A 26,287-nucleotide genomic window follows, 5' to 3' on the forward strand; every position below is an offset into this window, starting at 1 on the left:
GGTAAATATTTTGCCACAAGTTGCAAGTCTGACCTCCTGCGGCCTGAGCCCCGCGGAGGGTGGAGGCCGGCCCGGCTCGCCCCCACCCCTGGCTTCTCCACGGCAGGATCGGCGCTGGACTCGCCGCGGCGTCCGGGCCCCGCGTAATTACAGGGGCTGTCTGTCGCCAGGCCTGGCAGTAAAAGAGGAGGATGAAATGGCCTGGAAACTGGTGAAGCTGGGCCCGAGCCGGCAGGGGGCCTCAGGTCCGCGCCCTCCTGCGATGCGCAGCCGCAGAGAAGGGTCGGCCAGGGGTGCAGATACACAACACCCGTGACAACCACACAGTCAGTGGCACAATTACACTCAGAAGCACCAAACGTAGACGCACAGCATTCGGCTCCCCCGCCCCAGGCACACACAGAAGCCTAATCAAACACCTGCCCGCCCTCCCACCCAGGAGATGGGAGGCAGACACCGCCTGCCAACCCCTATCCAGACAGCAGCAGATCCCAGCAGGGAGAGGAGCCCCGAGAGGCGAATTCCAGCGGGTTTGTTTACACTGCGCGGGGGAGGGGGCCCCGGCTGGGTATAGGGGGCCCAACTGATTGGGAGACCCAGCCCAGACTGGGCCAGACCCAGCCGCACTGCCCGGGGACGCCGCACAGGCACCCCCAACACACACAGGCACACACAGCACTGCACGCCGGTGCACGTTTCCTCTCCACTTCACACGCTGTTCACAAACATTAGCATACGTACGTCAAAGAGTTTTACACGCTCCCCCACACGGGGCTGTGATCTTACTCACAAATGCTTTCACACTTGCGCGCCATCACACTTATTTACACACGTCAGATGCACATGTGTGGTTACAGTTTGTCACCCTTCCTTCCCAGACTCTCACAATCCATATTCAAGAGTTCACTCGCACGGTACACACGCGTTTTGCCACACACACACAGCGGACTCTCTCGCAGGCCCCGGGTAAGCCCGGGTCCGGCTTACACGCCCTGATAAACAGAGGCGCCCTTAGCCCCAGCCGCACACGTTACACACTTGATCACACACAGGGTCGCACTTTATTCCCAGCATCTAGGCGATGACACAATCTCCGGAACAAAGGCAACATTGACAAACTCAACAAAAACAAACAGCCGCATGTGTGTGGGGAGGGCCAGTGGAGCGCAGAGTCCGGGAACCCGGGGGGAGGGTGGAGGGAGCGGGGGGAGGGGTTAAAGGAAAGTGTGGGAATGCGGGCGCCGGATTCTGGCGAATGCAGGGCTCTGGAAAGAAAGGTGCGGCGGGGCAGATCAACAGCCTTGCGCTCTGCAGGAACTGCGCAGAGCCAGCAGCCCTGCCCCGCATCGGCGCGTTCGCAGACCCGCGTGTGCATGCTCCTTCCCTTTTCCCGCATGCAACTGAGCCCAAATCCACACCCGGCACAGGCCCACAAAGCAGCACACAGACCCACAAGTGAGCCAACACACATCTCGGAGCGGATTTGTCGAAGCCGAGGCGCGCACACCACTCCCTCCCGCAACCCCGGTCCCCTCCTCTTCGCGCTCTCCCCTCCTCCGGCTCCCCAGCCCCCAAGCCCCGGGGCAGCCGCGCGCTGGGCGGGGCGGGGCGGGGGCGGGGGCGGGGCCGGGTGTCGGGCGGCGCGGGCCCAAAAGGCGGAGTCGCGAGGCGAAAGGGCCAGAGCTGCGAGCGCGGTGCTGACTGCCGCGGCAGAGGAAGCCAGCCGGAGCCCGGACCCGGAGGAGCCCCCTGCCCCCTCGGCCTGGTCAGGCCCCACGCTATGGAGTTTTTCTGGGCCCCTCTCTTAGGTCTGTGCTGCAGTCTGGCCGCTGCGGATCGCCACACGGTCTTCTGGAACAGTTCAAATCCCAAGTAAGCCACTAGTCCTGCCGGCACCCGGGCGCCTGGTTGGCACTGCTTCCCTCCCTCCAGAGCAACTATCCCGGGCCAGTCCTCGTCCTGAGCCCAGGGGAGGTGACCAGGGGCGGGAGGGATTCTGGGGATTTTCTTCTCGTCACTTCTCCCCTATAACTGGGAGCACGTCTCATGGCAGGAGCCTGCCCTTGTGTACTTGCTTGAGCACTATCTCTGCCCTTCCTTTCCTTCCTCCTAGCACCCCAGTTACTCTTAAACGAAGGGGCCGTGTTGGGCAGTCAAACCCTCTGCAAGCAAGGACCACCCTCTTTGGCCTCCTGAGCTCTTGCTCTAGGCCCCCCAGCATAAGAGCCTCTGTGCCCCTTCTTGTCACTTAGGCATCTGACTGTCTTGACAGGTACTGAGGTGACGTCTAGAGTGAGCAGAGTGCTCAAATATAATCCTAAAAGGAGCACTCAGGAGGGGCCTGGGCTGCAGGCAGTAGGCATTTCTTCTGTATTCAAATGACTCTGAAAAGCTCCCCACAAGGCTTTTTTTGAAGTGGCCTGGGGGAGACACAGGCTGTGCTTGGGTAGGTTGGAGGGGTCACCTGTTTCTAAAGTTTAGGTCTGTAAAACTGTAGAGATGGGAAGGGGTGGAGGTCTTGGGGAAAGGAGATTCAGAAGGAAAGGAAGGGGTTTAAAAGGTTAAAGAGGGCTCTGGGCAGGAAGGGGTTAATTTCTCTGGGCAGGTTTAGGGCTGTGTGGCAAATGGTACTGGGAGGAAGAAGCTTGATCGGACCCTTTGTTCTTGCCCTTGAGTTTTCTGAAGTTATGGGAACAGTGTGGGAAAACAGGAGACTGGAGAGAGGGGAGCAGGGAGAAGAGGGGCTGGGCAGCTTGGGGTCACTGAAAACACCTCACTCAGCTTGGGCACCCCCAGCCCTAGCATGCCTGCCCCCTCCTTCCCTTGAGAAATATTTTGTACCAGCTTCCTCTGACCCTGTGGCATTGCTTGGTGGGGAGTCTGTCATCTGTGGCATGTCGTGGAGTGGGTTGAGGCAACAGCCCGCTGCCAACCCCAGAGGGCAATGCCCTCTTGTCCAGGGGGTTCCAGGGGAGCCCAGTCAGCCCTCCCCCGCCCCACTCCTGGTTGCGTGTTCTTTGCTTCCTTGACCCAGTCTTGTCCTAGTGGGAGAGAGCAAAGTCCCTGTTTATGCCCATGCCAGGTGTTGGTTGAAGAAGGAGGAGGGGACAGGAAGCCATGAGTAGGGAGGGGGGACCCTGGCTTTTTCCGTTCCCAAGCTCCCAGGTTTCCTTTCTTTCAGGAAGGAGCCTCTTCCTTGCCCCATCCCCGCCTTCCCTGACGCCGCTGCCCCCCTTTCCCAGATGGAGAGCAGGAGTCAAACTGAGGCTAAGTGGAGCAGATTGTATCCCCAGGAGGGGGGTGATGGGTGCCCCACCAAACAGAGCTTCTGCCCTGTCCATCTGGCCACACACGCGCTTACACACACACACACACACACACACCCTACCATACCCACAACTTAAAGAGAAGCCAGCCCAGAGTGGAGTCCAGCCAGGCTGGACTCAGGTTGGGGGCAAAAATGAGGTGGCAGTGAGCTGGGCGTGTGCGAGGTTGACATGAGTGATTCAGGGCAGTGGGCATAGGCCCTGGGATCTTGAGGCCTCAGGCAGGAGCAGCGTGGTGAGAAGAGTGGTGCTGCTGTGAGCTGGGACTGGCCTCCTTAGTGCTGCAGGGGCAGGTACCCTGCCCATTCAGACCTGGTGGCTCCCTTTGCTTGGAGGACAGTGCCAGGGCCAATGGGCACTGTGCCATCCCGGGGTCCTGGGGGCTGTCCACATTTGCCAAATACATTTTCACAGGTTCTCCCAAGTGCTGGGCGGGAGGCAGAGGTGGATGAGGAATGAGTCAGTGCCCGTCACGGGAATGGGGGAAAGACGCCAGCCCCAGAGCTGAAATACCTGTTCCGAAATGGCTTCTATGTTTATCTCTCCGGAGAGGAATTTTAAAAGCCTCTCTCGGCTCCTCTCTCCCTCTCTCTCTTTTCCCCGGGGTGGGGGAGGGGCCTGGTAAGCCTAGCTCCAGCTCTGACGTGCTCCTACAAGGCCAGGCCTCTTCGGGGTCCTGATGACTGGGCAGTGGGTGCCCACCTCAGGCCGCCTCTGGGCCAAACCCCTGCCCTCCACCTCCCCCCTACCACCCAGGCCCAAAGCTTTGGTTTGAAGCAAGTTGGCAGCCTGCTCTGCTGAGTCTCTAGCTGGCAGCGCTTGGGGGAATTAGAGAAGCTGACCAGCTTGGAGAGGGGGAGTGGAGGCGCTTTTCCTTCTTACTAGGACCCCACCCAGACTGGAGCCAGGTGTCTGGAGCCGGGGGAGGGGCTGGTGGGCGGTCTGGCTCAGGGAGGTTGTGGGGCCTGGGGGTATGGGCTGGGGGAGGGGAGCCGGCTCCACCTTGGGAGGAGAGGAGGGGCAGGGCCGGCTCAGACCCCAGGCGCTCCAGCGTTTCTGGAGCACCTCTCAGGGGAGGTGAATGTGGGGCTTTGGAGATAAAGGGACAGGGGTGTTTTGGGGTGCTTTGAGAGAAGTGGACAAGGAGCCCTGGGCATAAATTTGAGTGGCTAGAAAGGAAACTTTGAGGGGACTAAAAACAATATAACTTAAAGGACTAGGGGCCTGGGGGTTTGGGGAGAGTGAAGCTGGGAAATGTGGAATATACTTGGTGGACCAGGGATAAAAATGAGGGGAGTGAGAGAAGTGAAGACATAGATGTGTTGGGGGCTGAGTGCTAGTCCGGTAAAGAGAAAGGATTGCCCTGGATGCTGGTTACAGAATGGGTCAGTAGGTCTTACCTGAGGTCTGATAACATTTAAAGGAGCAGCTGGTAGAATAGATGGGGGCAGAATATTTCTGGGTAGAAAGGGATTGATGAGTGACTTAGAAGCCCATCCTTGGGTAAATATCAAGGGGTTTATGGGAAGTGCTTTGATACCTGAAAGATACTGAGTACATGCGATTTGGAGGATTAGTGGAAAACAATGAGGGTGAGGGGAAGGTTTGGAGATTGTGGGAAGATATTTAAGAGATCAAGAACAGTAAATATTGCGAGCTGTGATTCTGGAAAAAATCTTTGTGGAGGGGGTGCAGTGTGAAATGCTAGGGGTCATGTAAACATATGGAGGTGCAAGGCTCTGATCTGACTCTTGAATGACCACCTGCTTCCTCCACCTCTGCGCACACCCAGGTTCTGGAATGATGACTACACAGTCCATGTACAGCTGAATGACTACCTGGACATCATCTGTCCGCATTATGAGGACGACTCTGTGGCAGTTGCTGCCATGGAGCAGTACACGCTCTACTTGGTGGAGGGTGAGGAATACCAGCTATGCCAGCCCAAATCCAAGGACCAGGTCCGCTGGCAGTGCACCCAGCCCAGGGCCAGGCATGGCCCAGAGAAGCTGTCTGAGAAGTTCCAGCGCTTCACACCCTTCACCCTGGGCAAGGAGTTCAAAGAAGGACATAGCTACTATTACATCTGTGAGTGCCTGGGAGACATGCACACAAGTAGACATGCTGGGGGACGCAGAAGGCATGATGCATATGCTTGGGTATACGCTTGGTGGGGAATCAAGCAGCAGTGGGTCTCTCCCAATCCTGAGATTCTATTATTCATTCATTCATATTACAAATGCGCAGTGAGCTTCTACTGTGTACTGGGCACTCTGCTTGGCACTACAGGCACAGAGATAAGTAAGATTTTACAAAGTCGCTGACCTCCAGGAAGCTGGAAAGGGACACACGTAGTTTAATGGACCATTAGAACAGCATGATGTGGTAGACCTGAGCACACAAACCCTGGAGAAATGACCTAAGCAAATACCAGGATGGAGCTCTATCTTAGTCATCTAGTGCTGCTACAACAGAAATACTACAAGTGGATGGCTTTAACAAAGAGAGATTTATTTTCTCACAGTCTAGTAGACTAGAAGTCCAAATTCAGGGCATCAGCTCCATGGGGAAGCTTTCTCTCTCTGTTGGCTCTGGAGGAAGTTCGTTGTCAGCAATCTTCCCCTGGACTAGGAGCTTCTCCACGCAGGGACCCTGTGTCCAAAGGACGCACTCTGCTCCCAGCACTGCTTTCTTGGTGGTATGAGATCCCCAACTCTGCTTGCTTCCCTTTCCTTTTATCTCTTGTAAGATAAAAAGTGGTGCAGGCCATACCCCAGGGAAACTCCCTTTGCATTGGATCAGGGATGTGACCTGAGCAAGGGTGTTACATCCCACCCTAATCCACTTTAACCACAGGCAGAGATTATGATTTATAACACACAGAAAGATCACAAAATGGAGGACATGCTACCCAATACTGGGAAACATGGCCTAACCAAGTTGACGCATATTTTGCGGGGACACAGTTCAATGCATGACAAGTGCTCAGAGAAGGTTTGCTGGGGAAGATGACCCCAGAGCTTAGGACAAGCAAAACAGTTGGCCAGGCATGAGGGCACAAACGCAAAGTGAGCATGACATCTTCCAACCAGTTGCCATCAAGTCAACTCCGACTCATGGGACCCCAAGTGTGTCAGTGTAGAGCTATTCTGTACATGGTTTTCAGACATAGATCATCAGGCCTTTCTTCTGAGGCACCTCTGGGTGGACTCCAACCTCCAACCTTTCAGTTAGCAGCCTAACACACATCTTCAGGGAACTCCAAATGATTTAGCCTGGGTGGAGTGGAAGGGACACAGGAAGTGGAGAGAGAAGATTGGGGAGGTGAGCAGGGCAGATCATGAAGGGCCTAAGAAGTTCTAAGGAACTAATGCCTGAGGGCAGTGGAAAGCCTTGGTGGATTTTAAGAGATAAAAGATCAGCTTCTTGGAGAATGGATCCAGGACTCAGTCTGAGGGAGTGAGGCAGGGGGAGTATAAAATGGCCCAGGTAAGGGGAGCATGTTGTACAGTTTTCACCGAATTTCAGGCTTGGAGGGGTGGAGAATGGAATGTGGGGAAGGGACAGTGTCTATGTTTTCCCACTGCCACCAAAGCTGAGGGTTTTCCAAAGAATGAGAGGTTGGGCTGAATATTGGGCAGAAAATGGGCAAAAACTAAGGAGGGTAAGAATCAGAGATTAGAGGAAAGACCGGAATTTGCAGGCGCCAGAGATATTTGGGCTTAGATTTTCTTCAAATGAAGGTTCCTTCCTTAACATCCTCTGGGTTTTCCTTGCAGCTAAGCCCATCCACCACGAAGGAGACCAGTGCTTGAGGTTAAAGGTGATCGTCAACGGCAAAACCAGTGAGTGTCAGGGCCCTATGGGCCTCCCCTACCAATGGCCATAGCTTCCTTCCCCCATCTCCATGCTGGGCCTGGTCTAGTAATTCTGGGATGGTAGGGAAGTCCCACTGCCCAGTCTACCCAGCACTCTCACCCCTCTGCCTCCCTGGTATAATATCTGATCTCTTGCCACACCTGTCTTTCAGCTAATAGTCCTCAGGCCCATGCCAATCCACAGGAGAAGAGACTTCCAGCAGGTGGGTAGCTGGAGCAAATTGAGCCTGGGTCACAGAGGGGGTCTATTGAAGGAGGGTGGGTACAGGAGGTGGGTCCCATGCCAGACAGAGGCTGGAGAAATATCAGAGGGCTGATGGCCAGTGCCAGCAGTGGGGTCACTCACTCTGGGGGCCTTTGCCTGCTCACCTTGCAGATGACCCGGAAGTGCAGGTTCTACATAGCATCGGTGACAGTGCTGCACCCCGCCTCTTTCCACTTGTCTGGGCTGTGCTGCTCCTGCCACTTCTGCTGCTGCAAACCCCGTGAATGTGTACGCCACACCTGGCTTAAGGATTGGCACTGGGCTGAGGGGGCGGGGCAGGCACCCCTCACCTATCTTGGGACAGCTCCTAAAGCCCCAGCCTTGGGTACCACTCCCACCACATACACAAGCTGCTACCCAGCAGCCTCAAAACGGGTCAGTATTAAGGGTTTCAACCCAAAGGAGTTCAGCAAGCCTGGCAGTGCCATCCCTGCCTCCACCTCAGAGGGATGGAAAAAGAAGTGGGGAAAGCCTTTCCCTGACAGTCCTGCCCTTAAGCCAAAGAAACAAGCTGTGCTGACATGGCCCCTAAAAGGGCCCAGTGGGAGCCGGGCTGGCAGGTGCCTGGGGTCATGCAGATGGATGGACAGACGCTGAGCTTGGCAGAGATGCCACTCCCAGAGAGAGTCAGGATGCCCATATGAACTGAAGGAAAGTGAGCAACAGTTTCCTGCTTGGAAGCAAGGGACAGGAGCAACATGTTTGGGCTGACCCAGCATCTCCCCTGAAGACTTCCATCTGTGGAGCTGCCACAGCGAGGTTTGTAGCCGGGCACTGCATCCTCTCCCCATCCCAGGGCAGCACGCCCCAGAGCTGTGCCAGCAGGGAGGCTGTGCCAACCCGATCTTAGAGTGTAGCTGGAAGGGCAGTGCCCATGTGTACCACGTCTGTGCCTAGAGTATAACCTGTAGGGCAGGGCCCACATGTACAGTATCTGTATATAAACTTTCTGTATGTCTGTGCTGATTTCTACAACTGGAGTTTTTATACAGTGTTTTTTGTCTCATAATAAAGTCATGTGTTTTTTGTTTTTTTTTTTTAACATGCTTTTTCTGCTCCTCCATACTAGTTTATGACCATTCAGGCAAAAACACAGGGCTTTGTGCTGCGGTCTGTCCTCCACCTGCAGTAACTGGGTGTTAATTCCTTTCCTTACGTCTCTGAAGGACAAGTGCCCCTGCCAGGCCAAGATGGTGGGGTGTTTCCTCTTCTGAGGGGTGTCCAGGACAGGAGTGCTCCCACAATAGTCTCTCAGGTTCTAGGCTCCCAGTTTGCAAGTTCCTCTTGCCCAACCTCTGGCCCACTCCCACCCCCTCAGTGCTGGGCTCTGGCACATGGTTCAGGCACTCATGCTGTTTGGGTGAGTCAGGACAGCCGCTCAAAGTAAAGCCAGCTGAGGCATGCGGCCCGCCCGACAGCCCCACCAGCAGGGGCGTGTGGGAGGCTGGGAGGGAAAGTTCCCAGAAACATGGAGGATGGACTATGGGGGTCAGTGATAGGGGATTCGGTGGATTGGCCAAGTCATGTAAAGTTGGCAATGTGCCTGAAGGAAGAGGGCATCCGATCAAGACTCCGCGATTTCTGGTAATCCCTTATTTACGGAAGAGATTGGGTAGAGGCTTTAGCAAACTCCGGAAAAAAAAGTCCCAAACCCTGGGAAATTGAGGTTCTGATTTGGGGGAAAAAAAAGTTTTGTTTTTTTTTTTTTTTTTATGGGAGGGGGTAGCCTGCTGGTTGGGTCTTGCAAGCATTTATTTTGCAGTCTACCACATAGGCGCCCGGGCCTGTGGGAGTATGAGATTTGAGGCTGGAGGTCTAGGTGACCTAAGTGTAAGCAGAGTGTGAGTTGTTGCAGTATTGGTGACAAATCCGCGGGCTCCTATGACCAGGACCAACCAGTATCTGGAGGCTGGGTCAAGACCCGCAACGCCAGCAACCCGCAGGCTACACGTCAGCCCGAGCCGGGACTAGCACTCCGAGCGGTGGTGCCTGAGTTCCGGTTTGGCGTTCTAGGGGCAGACTGGTTTCCGGTTCAGTTTCCGGGAGAGACTGCCCCAGCGTGTGGGGGCGGAGTCCAGTACGCGGAGGGGGCGGGGCTCCGGCACCGCGGGCCCGGAGCGACCTGAGCTCCTCAGCCGGGCGCCGGATCCGTCTCCCAGAGGGATGCAGCCGGGCACCGTGGTCGACTCGCTCCTTTCCGGAGCCTGTGTGCTCTTCACCCTCGGCATGTTCTCCACCGGCCTGTGAGAACGCCGCCGGGCTGGGCTGGGGCAAGACCAGGAAGTCAGGAAAGAAAAGAGAGGGGCTGAACTTGACCGCAGCCCCAGGCTACGTCCGGGACCTAAAGTCAAAGTGAAATTGGGTCGAGGGGACCGGGAGCAAGGGCGTGGCTTGGTCACTTGGTCTGCGGGGAGGAAGCAAGGGAACTGAGAGTGGGGCCGGGGGTCTATGGGGACTGGAGGACTCTGAGGGTCTGCGGTTGTCCGGGGAGGATGACAGGCTTCGGGTGTCTAGACCCCCTAGCACCCGGATACTTCCTTCTTACCCCTCATGCCTCCCTTCGGGGCCCTGTTGCAGCTCGGACCTCAGGCACATGCGGGTGACCCGGAGCGTGGACAGCGTCCAGTTTCTGCCCTTTCTCACCACAGACGTCAAGTGAGAGGGGCGATGACTACGGCGGGGAGGGGAAGTGGGGGAGGGGTGGAGACGAAGAACGTACAGGAGGGTCAGCCCCACCTCCACGTGCGATGTCCCTCCCCTCCACCTTGCAGCAACCTGAGCTGGCTGAGTTATGGGGTCTTGAAGCAAGACGGGACCCTCATCATCGTCAACGCTGTGGGTGCTGTCCTTCAGACCTTGTATATCTTGGTGTATCTACACTACTGCCCTCGGAAGGTAGAGGCCTCCCCGGACCCACCTCTGCTGCATGCCCTGCCTAGCTGGCAGAGCAAACACTCCCTAGAAGACTAACAGGCTGGTACTGCCACCTTTTCCTGGAAGGCCCCTCCAGCCCTGCAGTATTCCTTTCTCCAGGAAGCCGGGTTTCTGAGACTCACATATTGCCCCCAAATCTGGCAAGGCTGGCAGCGTTGCCTATCTCGATGGTTCCTGTGCTGCCCTGGGCTTCTGCCCCACAAGCTGGGGAAAGGGCTTTATCTCTGATAGCTCCTTCAGAGGTTGGGCCAGTGGTTGAGAATCAGATGATTAGCCCTCCTTCCTCATTCAATTACACAAGCATTTATTAAGCTCCTACTGTGTGTACTGAACTCACAAAGTACCTTTTCCTCTCCTGGAGACCTCCAATGTTGTGGGTGGATCAAACATAATTCCAAGTCACTGGTGGGAAGGGGGCTGTGACAAGTGCAATATTGGAGGTTTGGACAAAAGCTGACTCCCCATGGGAGGATGGGAGAGGGCAGGATGAATCAATCCCAGCAGGGGTCAAGAGTGGGCTCCTGGCACATCTAGAAGGCTACTCTCTCCCCTACAGCAAGCCTTGCTTCTACAGACTGCAGCCCTGCTGGGGGTCCTTCTCATGGGTTATGGCTACTTTTGGCTCATGGTGCCTGACCCTGACACCCAGCTTCATCAGCTGGGCCTCTTCTGCAGTGTCTTCACCATCAGCATGTACTTCTCACCACTGGCTGACTTGGTAAGTGGGGGTGTCCAAGCAGATGGGAGAGATAAAAGGGGCCAGGCTCCCATAGCCAGATACTGTGGTTTACCCCCCAGAGGAAGGGGCAATCCAAATCCTGGGTGGGTGCGAAGCAGGAGGGAAGAGTTGGGTGATAGAATATCCAGGAGAATGTTTAACCTTTTTCCTGAGGAAATTCTTAGGCTAGGTGAGAGCTTTACTATGTGTTTGGGCTAGGGGTGGGGCCTCACTTTATAGAGGCAGTGGGAAGACTTCGATAGCCTCTGATCAGGGCTTGTCTTTCATCCTTTTTCACAGGCCAACGTCATTAAGACTCAGTCAACCCAGCGTCTCTCCTACTCACTCACCATTGCCACCCTCCTCTCCTCTGCCTCTTGGACCCTCTATGGGTTTCGACTCAGAGATCTCTACATTATGGTAAGCAGAAGAGGGATGGGTGACAGGCGTGCAAGGTGGAAAACCAGCTCCTCTCGTCATAGTAGCATTATGATTTCAGGTGCCCAACCTTCCAGGAATCTTCACCAGCTTGATCCGCCTCTGGCTTTTCCGGAAGTATCCCCAGGAGAAAGACAAGAACTATCGGCTCCTGCAAACCTGAGGCATCTCACCTGACCACTGGGCACTCTAATGGCAACCTAATACCAAAGAGAACCCCTCATTTCAGCTGTTCCTGTTGACTAGCCCCCCACGGGTATAGTGGGTTGTGGAAAAGAAAAAGGGATGACTTTGTGAATAGAAGAACCAAAGTAAGAGCTTTACCTAGAAGATGCGGTGGGACCTGGGAGATGAACTGCTTTTATTTTTTAGAGAGATTATTTTTTTTAATTTTGGAGGTTGGGGTGATACCTTTAGAATGTGCCTTAGAATAAACTGTTCCTCACCGCTGCCCACCACGGCTCATTCTCTATTCAGTGATTCTCAACCTGCCTGGTTTAGTAAAGGATAGTGACAAAGCAATTACTCTTTTAGCAGGGTAAGGGTGCCCTGCCTCATCCACAGCTATTTTAGAGCTGGTAGGGTTGGCTCAGGAGTCCCTGGGTGGTGCAAATGGTTAAGTCCTCAAGTACTAGGCAAAAAGTTGGTTGTTTGAACCCACCCAGAGGTGCCTCAGAAGACAGGCTGGCAATCTGCTTCCAAAAGGTCACAGGCTTGAAAACCCTATGGAGTGCAGTTCTACTCTGCAACACATGGGGTCGCCATGAGTCGGAATCGACTGGATGGCAACTAACAACAACAACAAAGGTTGGCTCAGAAAAGGTATCTAAAAAAAAAAAAAAGACGTTGGAAAGACCCAGAAAGACCTCAAAAAGAATGGAGCTTGGCTTTTATTAAGGAGAATAGAGGTTAGGCATATCTTCTGACAGGGTTAAAAGGACGAGGAAAGTGGAATGACATCTCCATGCTGAGAGATCTTAAGGTCTTTGCCTCCTTCAGTTCAAAACAGGAATGCCGGCAGGTTGCGCAGATAACGGTTGATACGACCTCAGGAAGCTGGAACCTCTCACTTCTCCACTGCTGGTACACATCCCTAATCACCATACCCCACACTCACACTTAACAACGCAGCAAATGAAAATGACTTTGCTCTTTAACGGGGGCTGGGAGGGAGGGCTGCCCGGGCAGGGGTCGGGGAGGGCGTTAGAAGCGCAGGCCCTTGCGGGCCAAATCGGCCCGGGCCTCCTGGATCTGAGTCTGCAGCTCCAGGGCGGCGTCTTCGCAGTCATGAAAAGTGGCCACGCGATAGCCCACGGTGCCCAGGGCAAAGCAGCCGACGGTCACCAGCAAATAGGCGGGCAGCGGCCACAGGACCTCCCGGCAGGTCAAGGGCAGCTCCAGGCCCAGGGTGGGGCCCATGGTCAGGGCCGCCCAGGTGGAGCCCAGCAGCGCCAGCCCCCACAGCCACTGCGCTAGCTTCGTCATGGTCCCTGCGGGAAGAGAAAGCAAGCTCGGAGTCCCTTCCACCCCGCCATCCCCTCTGCATGTGAGACCTAGTGCCTGTGCTTCTCACTCACCCACTCTCCGGATCACCTAACCTCAGCTCCGCTGCTCGGTGGTTCTCGCTGTTCTCGCCCTCTCCATTCAGTTCTCAACCCACCGTTCCCTCTCTGCCCCGCGTCTTCTTTGCCTAGCGCGGCTGGGACGTCAGTGTCTGGAAGCCTACGGCGCATGCTCTGCTTCTGCTCGGCCTTCTGGGAATTGTAGTCTTTCTCCGTGCAGTAGCCTAGGGTACTTGCGGCCCCTGTCTTCCCCAAGGCGGCCTCAACCGACTCTTGGCAAGCCGCTTGCTGGGCCCCGAGAGGCTTTGGGCCGGCTCCCCTAGCTCGGGGCCCTGCTTCAAGTTGCGCCCTAAGCAGATGGCACGAGGCTTGCAGAAAGCCTGAAGACACACTCATATCTTGCAACAAAGTAGAATCGTAATGTCCTTCCCCTTAAACCCCGTTCTACAGTACAGAAATACCATTCATTCATTCATTCACTAACTTCTTATTTCATTCGTTTATTCATTCGAACATTTTTTGAGCCCCGTGGCAGACTGCGGGGTATAGAGATGTCAAGAGACCTGTCCCCTCCTGGGGTGGAGGGGGAAAGCAGGAGTCAGGAAAGTGGATACACTGACAACTAGTCACGATGACAACTAATCGAAGAAGCTTGGAACCAAAGAATGGAGGGCTCCGGGCGGGGGGGGCGGGAGTGCCTTTAAAAGGAAAAAAAAATAAAAGAGTTGAACTGGGGGAACGGAAGGATTACCTGATATATTTAAAGGCATCGAAACAAGGCGTATTCTTCTTTCGGAGTGTTGGGGATGAATTCCTGATGCGTATATAGAAAGCCGAGGCTCTGGTGGCACAGTGGTTAAGAGCTTGGCTGCAAACCAAAAGGTCAGCAGTTTGAATCCACCAGCTGCTCCTTGGAAACCCCGTGGGGAAGTCCTACTTTGTTCTATTGGATCACATTGAGCTGGAGTCGACTCTACAGCAATGAGTTTGGTTTTATACAGAAAACCAAGCAAAAGAAAAGATCAGACAATTACAACTTCAGGGAAAACAAAGCTATTAGAAAAAGAAAGAAAGAATTGATAAAGCCCATAGTTAGAGTTCGGCTTACTAACTTTATTAACTTGCTCCTGCAAGGTAAAGCACATACCAGAGGAACAACGGGGCAGTTCATCCAACGAAGGAAGAAACAGAGTCTTACAGGATATGGGAAAGGGCTGAGTTTAGGTGGAGTCCCTGGGTGGTGCAAAAGGTTAACTCTCTCCACTTATAACCAAAAGTTGGAGGTTCGAGTCTACCCAGAGATGCCTCCGGAAAAACTCCTGGCGATCTGCTTCCAAAAGTTCACAGTGACTGAAAACCCTGCGGAGCACAGTTCTACTCTGACACACACATAGGGTCGCCACGAGTCAGGGTCTGCTGGAGGGCAACGGGTTTGAGTTTAGGTAAAATTTAAGGAAGCAATGTTTTGATGAGTTCAAAGGAAAACACAGCTGTATGTAAAGGAATCAACAACAAACCCCGGCTGAGAAGTGGACTCAGGGTCTGGCTGGAAAGCACAAAGTTAAGATAAATGTGGAATGTTGTGTCCAGAAACCCACTATTGGGTTTGCACCTAGGTTGGAAATCGAGGCTGCCTCTCTGTGTCACAGTAACTGTTAGGGATTGAATTGTGTTCCCCGAAAATATGTGTATCAATTTGGCTGGGCCATGATTCCCAGTATTGTGATTATCCAGCATTTTCTCATCTGATGTGACTTTCTTATGTGTTGTAAATCCTATCACTATGATGTTAATGAGATGGACTAGCAGCGGTTGTATTGATGAGATCTACAAGATTAGATCCTGTCTTAAGCCAATCTCTTTTGAGATATAAAAGACAGAAGCGAACAGAGAGACTGGGGGACCTCATGCCACCAAGAAAGCAGCTCCAGGAGCAGAGCGTGTCCTTTGGACCTGAGGTTCCTGTGCAGAGAACCTTCCAGACCACAGGAAGATTAATGACAAGGACCTTCCTCCAGAGCCAACAGAAGAGAAAGACTTCCCCGGGAGCTGATGCCGTGAATTTGGACTTGTAGCCCTCTAGACTGTGAGAGAATAAATTTCTCCTCGTTAAAGCCATCCACTTGTGGTAGTTCTTTTATAAGCAGCACTAGATGACTAAGACAGTAACCAACATGGCTCAGGTCTTCAGACAAGAGTGAGATATTCCATTCTCATTAACGTGATTTCAAATAGGCAAGTTTGGGAGTGTCTATGATTTTAGAGAATGAGGTTTCTCAACCAATGTCCGTGATATGAATGAACAAAAGTAGGTTTTTTTTTTCTTTTTTAAATTGTGCTTTAAGTAAAAGTTCGCGATTCAAGTCAGTTTCTCATACAAAAACCCATTCACACACTGTTATATGACCCTAGTTGCTCTCCCTACAATGTGACAGCGCACTCCTCCTCTCCACCCTGTATTTCAGGTGTCCATTCAACCAGCTCCTGTCCCGCTCTGCCTTCTCACCTCACCTCCAGACAGGAGCTGCCCACATAGTTTCATGTGCCTACTTGAGCTAAGAAGCACACTCCTCACCAGTATCATTTTATGTCTTATAGTCCAGTCTAATCTTTGTCTGAAGAGTTGGCTTCAGGAATGGTTTTAGTTTTGGGCTAGCAGAGAGTCCAGGGGCCATGGCCTCTGGGGTCCTTTCACTCTCTGTCAGACCATAAGTCTGGTCTTTTTGCTAGAATTTGAGGTCTGCATCCCACTTTTCTCCTGCTCTGTCAGGGACTCTCTGTTGTGTTCCCTGTCAGGGCAGCCATTGGTAGTAGCTGGGTAGAACAAAAGCAGTTTTTACAGGTTCACAGAGTCTTAGTACAAACACTACAGAGCAGAGGTGTGAGGAATATTTTCACAGCCCTAATAATGTAAACACTGTGTATTGATTTAACCAAAAATTGGGAGAGTGGGGGAGAGGAGTATATTAGGAGAATCAGGAGTAGAAAAAATTAAATGCTCATCTTCTGTGGCTGGAAGTCAATTGGTTCCATCTAAAATGGGAAAAATCAAGAAATAATAATATAAGGATATCATTTAGAAATACTGAGACAAATACCAGAAAAAGCAGCCAAGAAACTTGAGAGTGGTTGTCTCTGAGGAGTGTGTATGCAGGGTGGGAGAAGTGGAGCAGGGGACTGTCATTTTTCATGACAAGGCTTGTAGAGCTAAGTTGATTTTTTAAGTATATGCATACGTAAAAATTAAGACAAAATAAAAACCATTTTTAAAATCTGCTATATGTGGCTGCTATCCACAAGGTTGGCAATTGGAGGTTCGAGTCCACCCAGAAGCACCTCAGAAGAAAGGCCTAACAATCTACACCCCTAAAATCAGCCACTGAAAACCCCCTGGAGCACAGTTCCACTCTGACATACATGGGATCGCCACGAGTCAGAATCAACTGGACAACAACTGTTTTTTGTTTGTTTTTTAATGAAGGAGGAAGGACAGGGACTGTGAGTATCTCAGGACCTAAAAAACCTGCCATGTAAGTCCCTATCCTCATCTCCCTGCAAATCCTACTGGTTGCTCAGTCAGGCTTCCCCGGTCACAACGACTTTCAGATGTTAGCCCAGTTCAGAAACTGAGCATCATCTTTGTAAATCCAGAAATTCTGTTTTATTAACCCGGAGTAGAACTGGTCCTGGAAGACTGGCTGCCACTTCCCAGAAAAAAAAGTTTCCGGGAGGAGAGATAACAAGAAGGGGCTTGCCCCACCAGCCAGAGAGATCGATAATCATAATCAGCAGTAAAAGAAACATTGTTGCGGGGCTATTCTGTGTCATGCCCTGTGCAACATTGTCATGTCTCATTTTTACAATAGTTTTTGGGCTCAGTGGATACTTTCACAGCTGCACCTATAGATGAGGAAACCAAGATGCAGAGAAGGTAAGAGATAAGTAACTTGCCCAAGGCCATGCAGATAGTAAGTAGCAGAGCTCGTTTCATCTAAACCAAAGCCATGTTCTTAGCAATTTCACTCCACTGTATTCACCCTGGTGCCTAACCAAAGGGTCGGCAGCTCAAATCCGCCAGGAGCTCCTTGGAAACTCTTGGGGGCAGTTCCACTCTGTCCTATAGGGTCGCTATGAGTTGGAATCGACTCTATAGCAGCAGGTTTTTTTTTTTTTTTTTTTTTGGTTTTTGGGGTTTTTTTTTTGGTATTTGTGTTACTGGTACAGGAGTGGGTGGATAAGGATCATGATAATAACTGACATTCCTTGATTACTATGTGCCAGGCATATGTGACATGCTTTAAGTGTATTATCTCATTTAATCTTCATAGCAATGCTATGAAGTAGGTATTATTATTATCCCCCTATTTTTCAAATGAGGAAACTGAGCCACAACCCAGACAACCTGACTCCAGAGTCTGTACAGTTTACCACTACACTGTAGCACCTCCCTCCCTAGATGAATGGAACAGAATAGAAAGTGAAGGTCTAGACCAAGCAGACATACAAGTTTAGCATGACAGGTGTGACATCTCCAGTGAGTGAGGGAAGATTAATTGTTCTAAAACTATTTGCAACTATTTTACCATTGGAAAAAGTAAATTGAGTTAGAGTCCCACCTCACACCTTATAACAAAAGTAATTACCAGTACATTAAAAAATAAATTAATTTAAAATGTTACTTTTGTAAATTCATGTAAACAGAGAAGCCCTAAACATGCTACAAGAAAAGGTGAGTACCTGTTTCTCTAATTTTGAGCTTGCATGCCGCATCCTTCACGCAGCCTCCCTGGCCTGGCCCCGCTTGCAAGGTTGGTCACCACCTGCCTCTTCTGCACTTCCACAGTCTCTCAGTTATAGATGGCCCTTAATCTGTTGAGCAGAAGGGTTTTTGTTTTCCTGCTTGTCCTGCTCAGGACCACTGTGTCTCCAGGACCAAGCATAGTGTGGGAAACCCAGAAAGCCTTCTATAAATGTGAGGTGAGGGAAGTAAGGAAGAAGGTCAGGTTAGTAACTGATGGTCTTAAGGGAAATTGACCCAGCTCTCCTAGTCCCAGAAAATATAACTGCTCCGTAGATGCCCATCTGGCAGACAGAGTCTTTGGCCTTGGGCAGCACTGGACGAAAGCTGACTGATTCTTATGGTCCAGGTCCTCTCTTTTCAATCCCTTTGCGGGTCATCACCCTCCTCCTGCCCATCAGGATCCAGTACACATGCTGATTGCAGGGTATGGGAAGCAGTGGGGCTTGGGGCTTAAAAGTTTGGGCTTTTAGAGTCCAGCTGTCCTGGGGTTGTGCCCTTGCTACTTCTTTTATTTAGCTATGTGACCTTTAGCAAATAACTTAATGCTTTTGAGCCTCAATTTCCCCAGCTGTACAATGGAACCAGTAACTGATCCTCCCTCAAAGGTTTGCTCAAAGGATTAAATGAGATATTGCAGGTTGTGGTTGTTGTTAATTGCCATCGAGTCGGCTCCGACCCATGGCAAACCTTATGTATTACGGAACAAAACACTGCCCGATCCTCTGCAGGATGTTGTTGTTAGGTGCTGTCGGGTTGGTTCCAACTTGTAGCGACCCTATGTACTACAGAACGGAACACTGCCTGCTCCTGCACCATGCTCACAATCTTTGTTATGCTTGAGTCCGTTGTTGCAGCCACTGTGTCAATCCATCTCATTGAGGGTCTTCCTCTTTTTCACTGACCATGTATCTTACCAAGCATGATGTCCTCCTCCAGGGACTGGTCCCTCCTGATAACACTCCCGAGGTATGTAAGACGTAGTCTAGCCACCCTTGCTTCTAAGGAGCACTCTGGTTTTACCTCTTCTAAGAGAGATCTGTTCATTCTTTTGGCAGTCCATGGTATATATTCAATATGCTTCTCCAAAGCCACAATGCAAAGGCATCAATTCTTCTTCTGTCCTCCTTATTCATTGTCCAGTTTTCAAACGCAGATGATGTGATTAAAAATATCACGGCTTGGGTCAGGCACACTTTGGTCTTCAAGGTAACTTCTTTGCTTTTCAATACTTTAAAGAGGTCCTTTGCAGCAGATTTGCCCAATGCAATGCATCTTTTGATTTCTTGACTGCTGCTTCCGTGAATGTTGATTGTGGATCCAAGTAAAATGAAATCCTTGACAACTTCAATCCTCCTCCATTTATCATGATGTTGCTTATTGGCCCAGTTGTGAGGATTTTTGTTTTCTTTAGGTTGAGGTGCAATCCATACTGAAGGCTGTGTGGTCTTTGATCTTCATCTGTAAGTGCTTCAAGTCCTCTTCACTTTCAGCAAGCAAGGTTGTATCATCTGCATAACTCAGGTTGTTAATGAGTCTTCCTCCAATCCTATTGCCCCATTCTTTTTCATACAGTCTGGCTTCTCAGATTATTTGCTCAGCATACAGATTGAATACATATGGTGAAAGAATACAATCCTGACACACACCTTTCCTGACTTTAAACCAATCAGTTTCCCTTTGTACTGTTCGAAGGACTGCCTCTTGATCTGTGTACAATTTTCTCATAAACACAATTAAGTGTTCTGGAATTCCCATTCTTTGCAATGTTATCCACAGTTTGTTATGATCCACACAGTGGAATGCCTTGGCATAGTCAATAAAACACAGGTAAACATCTTTCTGGTATTCTCTGCTTTCAGCCAGGATCCAGCTGACATCAGCAATGATATCCCTGGTTCCACGTCCTCTTCTGAAACCGGCCTGAATTTCTGGCAGTTCCCTGTTGATATACTGCTGCAGCCACTTTTGAATGATCTTCAGCAAAATTCTTGCGTGTGATATTAACGATATTGTTCAATAATTTCCAGATTTGGTTGGATCACCTTTCTTGGGACTAGGCATAAATATGGTTCTCTTACAGTCAGTTGGCTGGGTAGCTGTCTTCCAAATTTCTTGGGTAGACGAATGGATGTTTCCAACACTGCATCTGTTTGTTGAGACATCTCAGTTGACATCCATCAATTCCTGGAGCCTTGTTTGTTGCCAGTGCCTTCAGAGCAAAAAAAAAAAAAAAAAAAAAAATTTTTTTTTTCAGAGCAGCTTGGACTTCTTCCTTCAGTACCCTCGGTTCCTAATCATATGCAGCCTCTTGAAATGGTTGAACATTGACCAATTCTTTGCGGTATGATAATTCTGTGGATTCCTTCCACCTTCTTTTGATGCTTCCTGCGTCGTTTAGTATTTTCTCCCTCCACTATTGCAACTCGAGGCTTCAATTTTTTCTTCAGTTCTTTCAGCTTGAGAAATGCTGAACACGTTCTTCCCTTTTGGTTTTCTATCTCTAGCGCTTTGCACTTGTCATTATAAAACTTTACTTTGTTTTCTCAAGCTGCCCTTTGAAATCTTCTGTTACAGCATCACAGCAACATGCAAGCCCCCACAGTACGACAAACTGACAGACCCATGGGGGCTGTGCAGGTAGGGTGCTTAAATAATGTGTGGTCAAGTTTAATGGTACATGCTGTGTTGGCTCCTTCCCTTCCCTGTCCCACTTCCCCACTCCCCTAGCGCTTTCTTCACCTCTCAAATAAACCACTTGCGCTCAAAAAAAAAATGTGATCAACACACATAATGTAATTGATATCAGTAAATTGAACATTTGAAAAACATTGAACTGGCAAATGTTGTGTTATATACCTTTTTATCGAAAAACATTACATGGAAACACAGAGGAGGGGGTTGACTCTGTCTGGGGTGAAGGCTTCATAGAGGCCCTGGCACCTGAAGTGAGACTGGAGAGATGAGTAAGTGTTGTTCAGGTGGAGAAAGAGAGGGTGGGAGCATGCAAGGCCAAAGGAACAGCCTAAACAAAGGCAGAGAGGCATGAAAGTTCATGTCCTGTAATCCTTTGTGGCTGTGTCTGGGGCAAAGAATGCTGCACAGGGGAAGCAGCAGGACATAAGGGTAGAAAAGCTAACCAGGACCAGTTTTTTAAAGGCTTCTTAAAGGCATTTGTATTGGGGAGATTTGTTCGTCAGATTAGTGTCCCCACCTCTTAAAGGGTTAGGCAACCCCCATGTGTGTCTCTATGTTTTCTATCAGGAATTAAGGCTTTCTGGGTGCCCACAGGTGCTAAGGTGATTACTAGGTCCATGGGGGAGGGTTCCAGGCAGTCAGGTTTTATTGACTCCATCCCTACTCTCAGGATACTTGAAGTTCCATAGGGGACAAGAAAAACACACATGTAATCAGCAAAACATATACAGGTGCCTACAAAATTACAGACTTGCTTTTTGGGAAATGATGGGTCAGAAATGGTGCTACTAATTGGAGAAGGGCGGGGATGAGTCAGGGTTTTCTAAAGCAGGTATCCTAGAGGAGAACAAGACAGGAAAAGATGACAGCCTGAGGGAGGAGGGGCCCAGGAACAGGCCTGGGCAGCTGTGAAAAACATCTGGCTTATTCTGGGGCTTCAGTGATTTGCAGTTAATGAAGCGAAGAAGCTCAGTCTCAGCCAAGAGCTCAAAGTATGGTGTTAATGGGGCTCTTGGTTCTCCTTTTTCAGCAAATATTTATTGAGCATCTATTATATACCAAGCAGTATTCTGGTGCTGGGGACCAGAGTGAACCAAACAGACAAATTTCCTGCCTTCAATGAAGCTTCTATTCTAGTGGTGGGAGACAGACAAGGAACGAATAAAGAAATAAATATTTAATACATCAGGTAGCAAGACATACTATGAAAAAAACATATAGCAAGACAAGGGACGAGAGTGCAAGAGGGTGCATTGTGCTTTACAGCATGGTCAGAAAGGCCTCTCTGATAAGGAGATGTTTGCACTAAGACTGAGTGAAGCGAAAGAGGGAGAAGTGTCACTATCTGCTGGAAGAGTGTTCTGGGCAGTGGGAACAGCAAGTGCAAAGGCTGTGAGGTGGAAAGTCCCCTGGGTGGCACAAATAGTGTGTGCTCAGCAAACCCACCCAAGTTGTTCAAACCCACCCAGTGACACTAAGGAACAGGCCTGATGATTTTCTTCCATAAAGATTTCAGCCAAACACCAATAAAGAGAATGATGAAAAGGAAATCAGAAAAACAGTACCATTTATAATAGCCCCTAAAAAAAAATGAAATACTTGGGAATAAATCTAACGGGAGATGTGAAAGGCCTATACAAAGAAAACTACAAAATACTACTGCAAGAAACCAAAAGAGATCAACATAAAAGGAAAAACATACCATGCTCACGGACAGGTAGACTCAACATTGTGAAAATGACAATCCTACCCAAGGCGATTTACAAAAACAATGCAATACTGATCCAAATACCAACAACATTCTTTAATGAGATGGAAAAACTTATCGTTAACTTTATACAGAAAAGGAAGAAGCCCCGGATAAGTAAAGCTCTACTGAAGAAGAAGAATAAAGTAAGAGGACTCGCACTACCTGACCTCAGAGCCTACCATATAGCTACAGTAGTCAAAACAGCCTGGTACTGGTACAACAACAGATACATTGATCAATGGAACAAAATTGAGAACCCAGATGTCAATCCATCCACCTATGATCACCTGATTTTTGACAAGGACCCAAAGTCCATCAAATGGGGAAAAGACAGTCTTTTTAACAAATGGTGCTGGCAAAACTGGATGTCCATCTGCAAAAAAATGAAACAGGACCCATACCTCACACTATATACAAAAACTAACTCAAAATGGATCAAAGACATAGATATAAAGCCAAAAATTATAAAGTTCATAGAAGAAAAAATAGGATCAATGCTAGAAACCCTAATACACGGCATTAACAGGATACAAATCACAACCAACAACACACAAGCTCCAGAGGATACGCTAGGTAACTGGGATCTTCTAAAAATTAAACACTTAAGACTTCACCAAAAGAGTAAAAAGAGAATCTATAGACTGGGAAAAAAACTTTGGGTATTACAAATCAGACAAAGGTCTAATCTCTAAAATCTATAAGAAAATCCAACACCTCTACAACAAAAAGACAAATAATCCAATTAAAAAATGGGTAAAGGAAATGAACAGACACTTCACCAAAGAAGACGTTCAGGCAGCCAACAGACACATGAGGAAATGCTCACCATCTCTAGCCATCAGAGAAATCCAGATCAAAACCACAATAAGATACCACCTCGCCCCAGCGTTATTGGCATGAATCAACAAAACAGAAAATAACAAGTGTTGAAGAGACTGTGGGGAGATCAGAACTCTCATGCACTGCTGGTGGGAATGCAAAATGATACAACTTTTTTGGAAAACGATATGCTGCTTCCTTAGAAAGATAGAAATAGAAATACCATATGATCCAGCAATCCTACTCCTAGGAACATACCCTAGAGAAATAAGAGTCGTCACATGAATAGATATTTGTACGCTCATGTCCACTGCAGCGTTGTTCACAAAAGCAACAAGATGGAAACAACCTAGATGCCCAACAACAGATGGATGGATAAACAAACTGGTACATACACACGATGGAGTATTACGCAACAATAAAGAATAACGATGACCCTGTGAAGCATCTCATAACATGGATGAATCTGGAGGGCATTATGCTGAGTGAAAAGGTCAATCACAAAAGGACAAGTATTGTAGAGACCACTACTGTAAAAACTCATGAAAGGTTTACATACAAAAAGAAACAATATTTGATGGTTACAAGGGAGGAGAAGGGGATGGTTACGAGGACGGGGACGGAAAAACACTTAATAGATAACAGATAAGCGGTAACTTTGGTCAAGGGTAAGACACATAATACTGGGGAAGCCAGCACAACCTGTACAAGGCAAGGCCATGGTAGCTCCACAGACACATCCTAACTCCCTGAGGGACTGAACTGCTGGGCTGAGGGCTGTGGGAACCATGGTCTCAGAGAACATCTAGCTCAATTGGCATAACAGAGCTTATAAAGAATATGTTCTACATTCTACTTTGGTGAGTAGTGTCTAGGGTCTTAAAAGCCTGTGAGCAACCATCTAGGATACACCACTGGTCTCACCCCTTCAGGAGCAAGGAAGAATGAAGAAAACTAAAGACACAAGGGAAAGATTAGTCCAAAGGACTAATGGACCACATCTACCACGGCTTCCACCAGACTGAGTCCAGTACAACTAGATGGTGCCCAGCTACCACCACTGACTGCTCTGACAGGAATCACAATAGAGGGCCCTGGACAGAGCTGGAGAAAAACGTAGAACAAAATTCTAACTAAAAAAGAAAGACCAGACTTGCTGACCTTACAGAACCTGGAGAAACCCTGAAAGTATGGCCCCTGGACACCCTTTCAGCTCAGTAATGAGGCCACTCCTGAGGTTCACCCTTTAGCCAAAGATTGAACAGCCCCATGGAACAAAACAAGACTGAAGGGGGGCACTATCTCTGGCACAGGAACTGGAAGGAGGGAACAGGAAAGCTGGTAATAGAGAACCCAGGTTTGAGAAGGGAGAGTGTTGACACGTCGTGGGGTTGTTAACCAGTGTCATACAACAAAGTGTGTATTGTTTGATGAGAAGCTAGTTTGTTCTGTAAAGCTCCATCTAAAGTTCAATTAAAAAAAAAAAAAAGATTTCAGCCAAGAAAACCCTATGGAGCAGTTCTACTCTGTAACACATGGGGTCTCCTAAATCCCAAATCAACAACAAACATGAAATCAACAACACAGGTCATGAGATGAAAGCACGCCCTGCATAGGAGGCACACAGAAGCCCGCGTGGTGGGATAGAGTGAGCCTGGGAAAGAGTTTAAGGAGATGAGGTCATGGAGGTGGTAGGGCTGGATGGCGTGTGGTAACCGTGCGCTGTAACCATTTTGGTTAAGCAACATAGCAGGCACAGATGGATGGATCTGCATCTGAACTCCAGCACTGCCTTCATTTATCAGTTGTGTACAATCTTGAGCAGGTGGCTTATCTTCTCTTTTATTTTATTCTGTTTCAGCTCATTAAAATGGGGTGAGAATATTGATCTCATAAGGTTGACCCAGTGGCTACAACAATGGACTCAAACACACCTACAATTGTGAGGATGGCACAGGACCAAGCAACATTCGTTTTGTTATACATGGGGTTGCTATGGGTTGGAACAGGCTCGGCTGCTAAACAAAAGGCCAGCGGTTGAAATCCACCAATTCTCTTCAGGAGAAGGATGTGGCATTCTGCTTCTGTAAAGATTTACAGCCTTGGAAACCCTATGGAGCAGTTCTACTCTGTCCTACAGGGTCACTAGGAGTTGGAATTGACTTGACTGCAGTGGGTGTTTGGGTACTTAGTGTTTTACAGATAGCCTCAATTTTATCCCCTTTGCCAACCTTGTTGTTTTTCCAAAACAAAAAAACCCATCGCCATCAAGTCAATTCCAACTCATGGGTTAGAACTGCCCCATAGGGTTTCCAAGGAGCGACTGGTAGATCCAAACTGCTGATCTTTTGGTTAGAAGCCGAGCTCTTAACCACTGCGCCACCAGGGATCCAGGGCTCCACACTAAGTACCAAAAAACCAAACCCATTGGTGTCGAGTCGATGCCACTTAGTGTGGAAAACACCAGGGTTTCCACACTAAGTACAGTGACCGGCAAGTGGTAATTGCTCAATAAAAGGTGATGATTGTTGCTATCACCTAGGAAAGAAATTAACATATGTCCAATGCCTAGCAGGTCAAGTACTATACTAGGCTCTTCTCTACTGTTATTTAACTCAAATCCTCATGACCATGATTTGAGGTAGACATTAATATTCCCATTTTACAAGGGAGGAATTGGAGGTACAAAGAGGTCTCTCAGCTTAACCAAGGACCCTCGCCTGGTAAGTATCAGAGCCAAAACTAGAATTCAGGTCAGTCTGATTAAAAACCCTACCTAGCTCTTTCTCCATGCCCCACATACTGTCTAGAAACCTGAGACCATCTGAGTCTGAAGGCCCAGGTCACAGAGGCTGGAAATGGGGCCTGGAGGGTGAGAGTAGGAAGGGGAGCAGTTTTCCCTGGGGGTAGGTGACTTCTTGTACCTCCACACATACTTCATGCAAATATACACACGCCTCAGTCCCAGAAATTCCCTTGAAACAGCCTCTGAGGTCAGCCCTCGTGACAACTCTTGGCCCAGAAAAGGGAGGTATAGAAGGTTCTTTTCTGCGGAACCCAGTACAGCCTCAGCCTGAAATGAATAGAGGAACCTCCCCTTGC

General features: G+C 49.5%; 3 protein-coding genes across 7 annotated transcripts; 2 read left to right on the top strand and 1 right to left on the bottom strand.

The window, feature by feature from the left end:
- The first annotated feature begins 1,687 nt into the window (after positions 1-1,687).
- On the top strand, positions 1,688-9,158 carry EFNA1 (ephrin A1). Of its 2 annotated transcripts, XM_003415117.4 has the most exons (5): positions 1,688-1,872; positions 5,119-5,414; positions 7,106-7,171; positions 7,357-7,407; positions 7,581-9,158. In XM_003415117.4, the coding sequence occupies exons 1-5, from the start codon at positions 1,781-1,783 to the stop codon at positions 7,691-7,693; spliced, it is 618 nt and encodes a 205-aa protein (XP_003415165.1). In that variant the 5' UTR covers positions 1,688-1,780; the 3' UTR covers positions 7,694-9,158. The 2 variants fall into 2 exon arrangements, with proteins under 2 accessions (XP_003415165.1, XP_023409805.1); XM_023554037.2 differs by lacking the exons at positions 7,106-7,171; positions 7,357-7,407; positions 7,581-9,158 and having other exon boundaries at positions 5,119-7,046.
- Positions 9,159-9,508: 350 nt separating this feature from the next.
- SLC50A1 (solute carrier family 50 member 1) lies at positions 9,509-12,014 on the top strand. 3 transcript variants are annotated; one of them, XM_003415119.4, is made up of 6 exons: positions 9,509-9,712; positions 10,047-10,124; positions 10,241-10,364; positions 10,960-11,121; positions 11,422-11,541; positions 11,621-12,014. In XM_003415119.4, exons 1-6 carry the CDS (start codon positions 9,633-9,635, stop codon positions 11,720-11,722), a joined length of 666 nt encoding a protein of 221 aa, XP_003415167.1. In that variant the 5' UTR covers positions 9,509-9,632; the 3' UTR covers positions 11,723-12,014. The 3 variants fall into 3 exon arrangements, with proteins under 3 accessions (XP_003415167.1, XP_023409806.1, XP_010593104.1); XM_023554038.2 differs by having other exon boundaries at positions 10,978-11,121; XM_010594802.3 differs by having other exon boundaries at positions 9,649-9,821.
- Positions 12,015-12,431: 417 nt separating this feature from the next.
- DPM3 (dolichyl-phosphate mannosyltransferase subunit 3, regulatory) lies at positions 12,432-13,289 on the bottom strand. 2 transcript variants are annotated; one of them, XM_064282665.1, is made up of 2 exons: positions 13,158-13,289; positions 12,432-13,049 (listed from the first exon to the last, which is right to left on the bottom strand). In XM_064282665.1, the coding sequence occupies exon 2, from the start codon at positions 13,042-13,044 to the stop codon at positions 12,763-12,765; it is 282 nt and encodes a 93-aa protein (XP_064138735.1). In that variant the 5' UTR covers positions 13,045-13,049; positions 13,158-13,289; the 3' UTR covers positions 12,432-12,762. The 2 variants fall into 2 exon arrangements, with proteins under 2 accessions (XP_064138735.1, XP_010593105.1); XM_010594803.3 differs by having other exon boundaries at positions 13,137-13,286.
- Positions 13,290-26,287: the final 12,998 nt, after the last annotated feature.

Source organism: Loxodonta africana, chromosome 3, assembly GCF_030014295.1.
Source record: "Loxodonta africana isolate mLoxAfr1 chromosome 3, mLoxAfr1.hap2, whole genome shotgun sequence".
NCBI classification, from domain to species: Eukaryota; Metazoa; Chordata; class Mammalia; order Proboscidea; family Elephantidae; genus Loxodonta; species Loxodonta africana.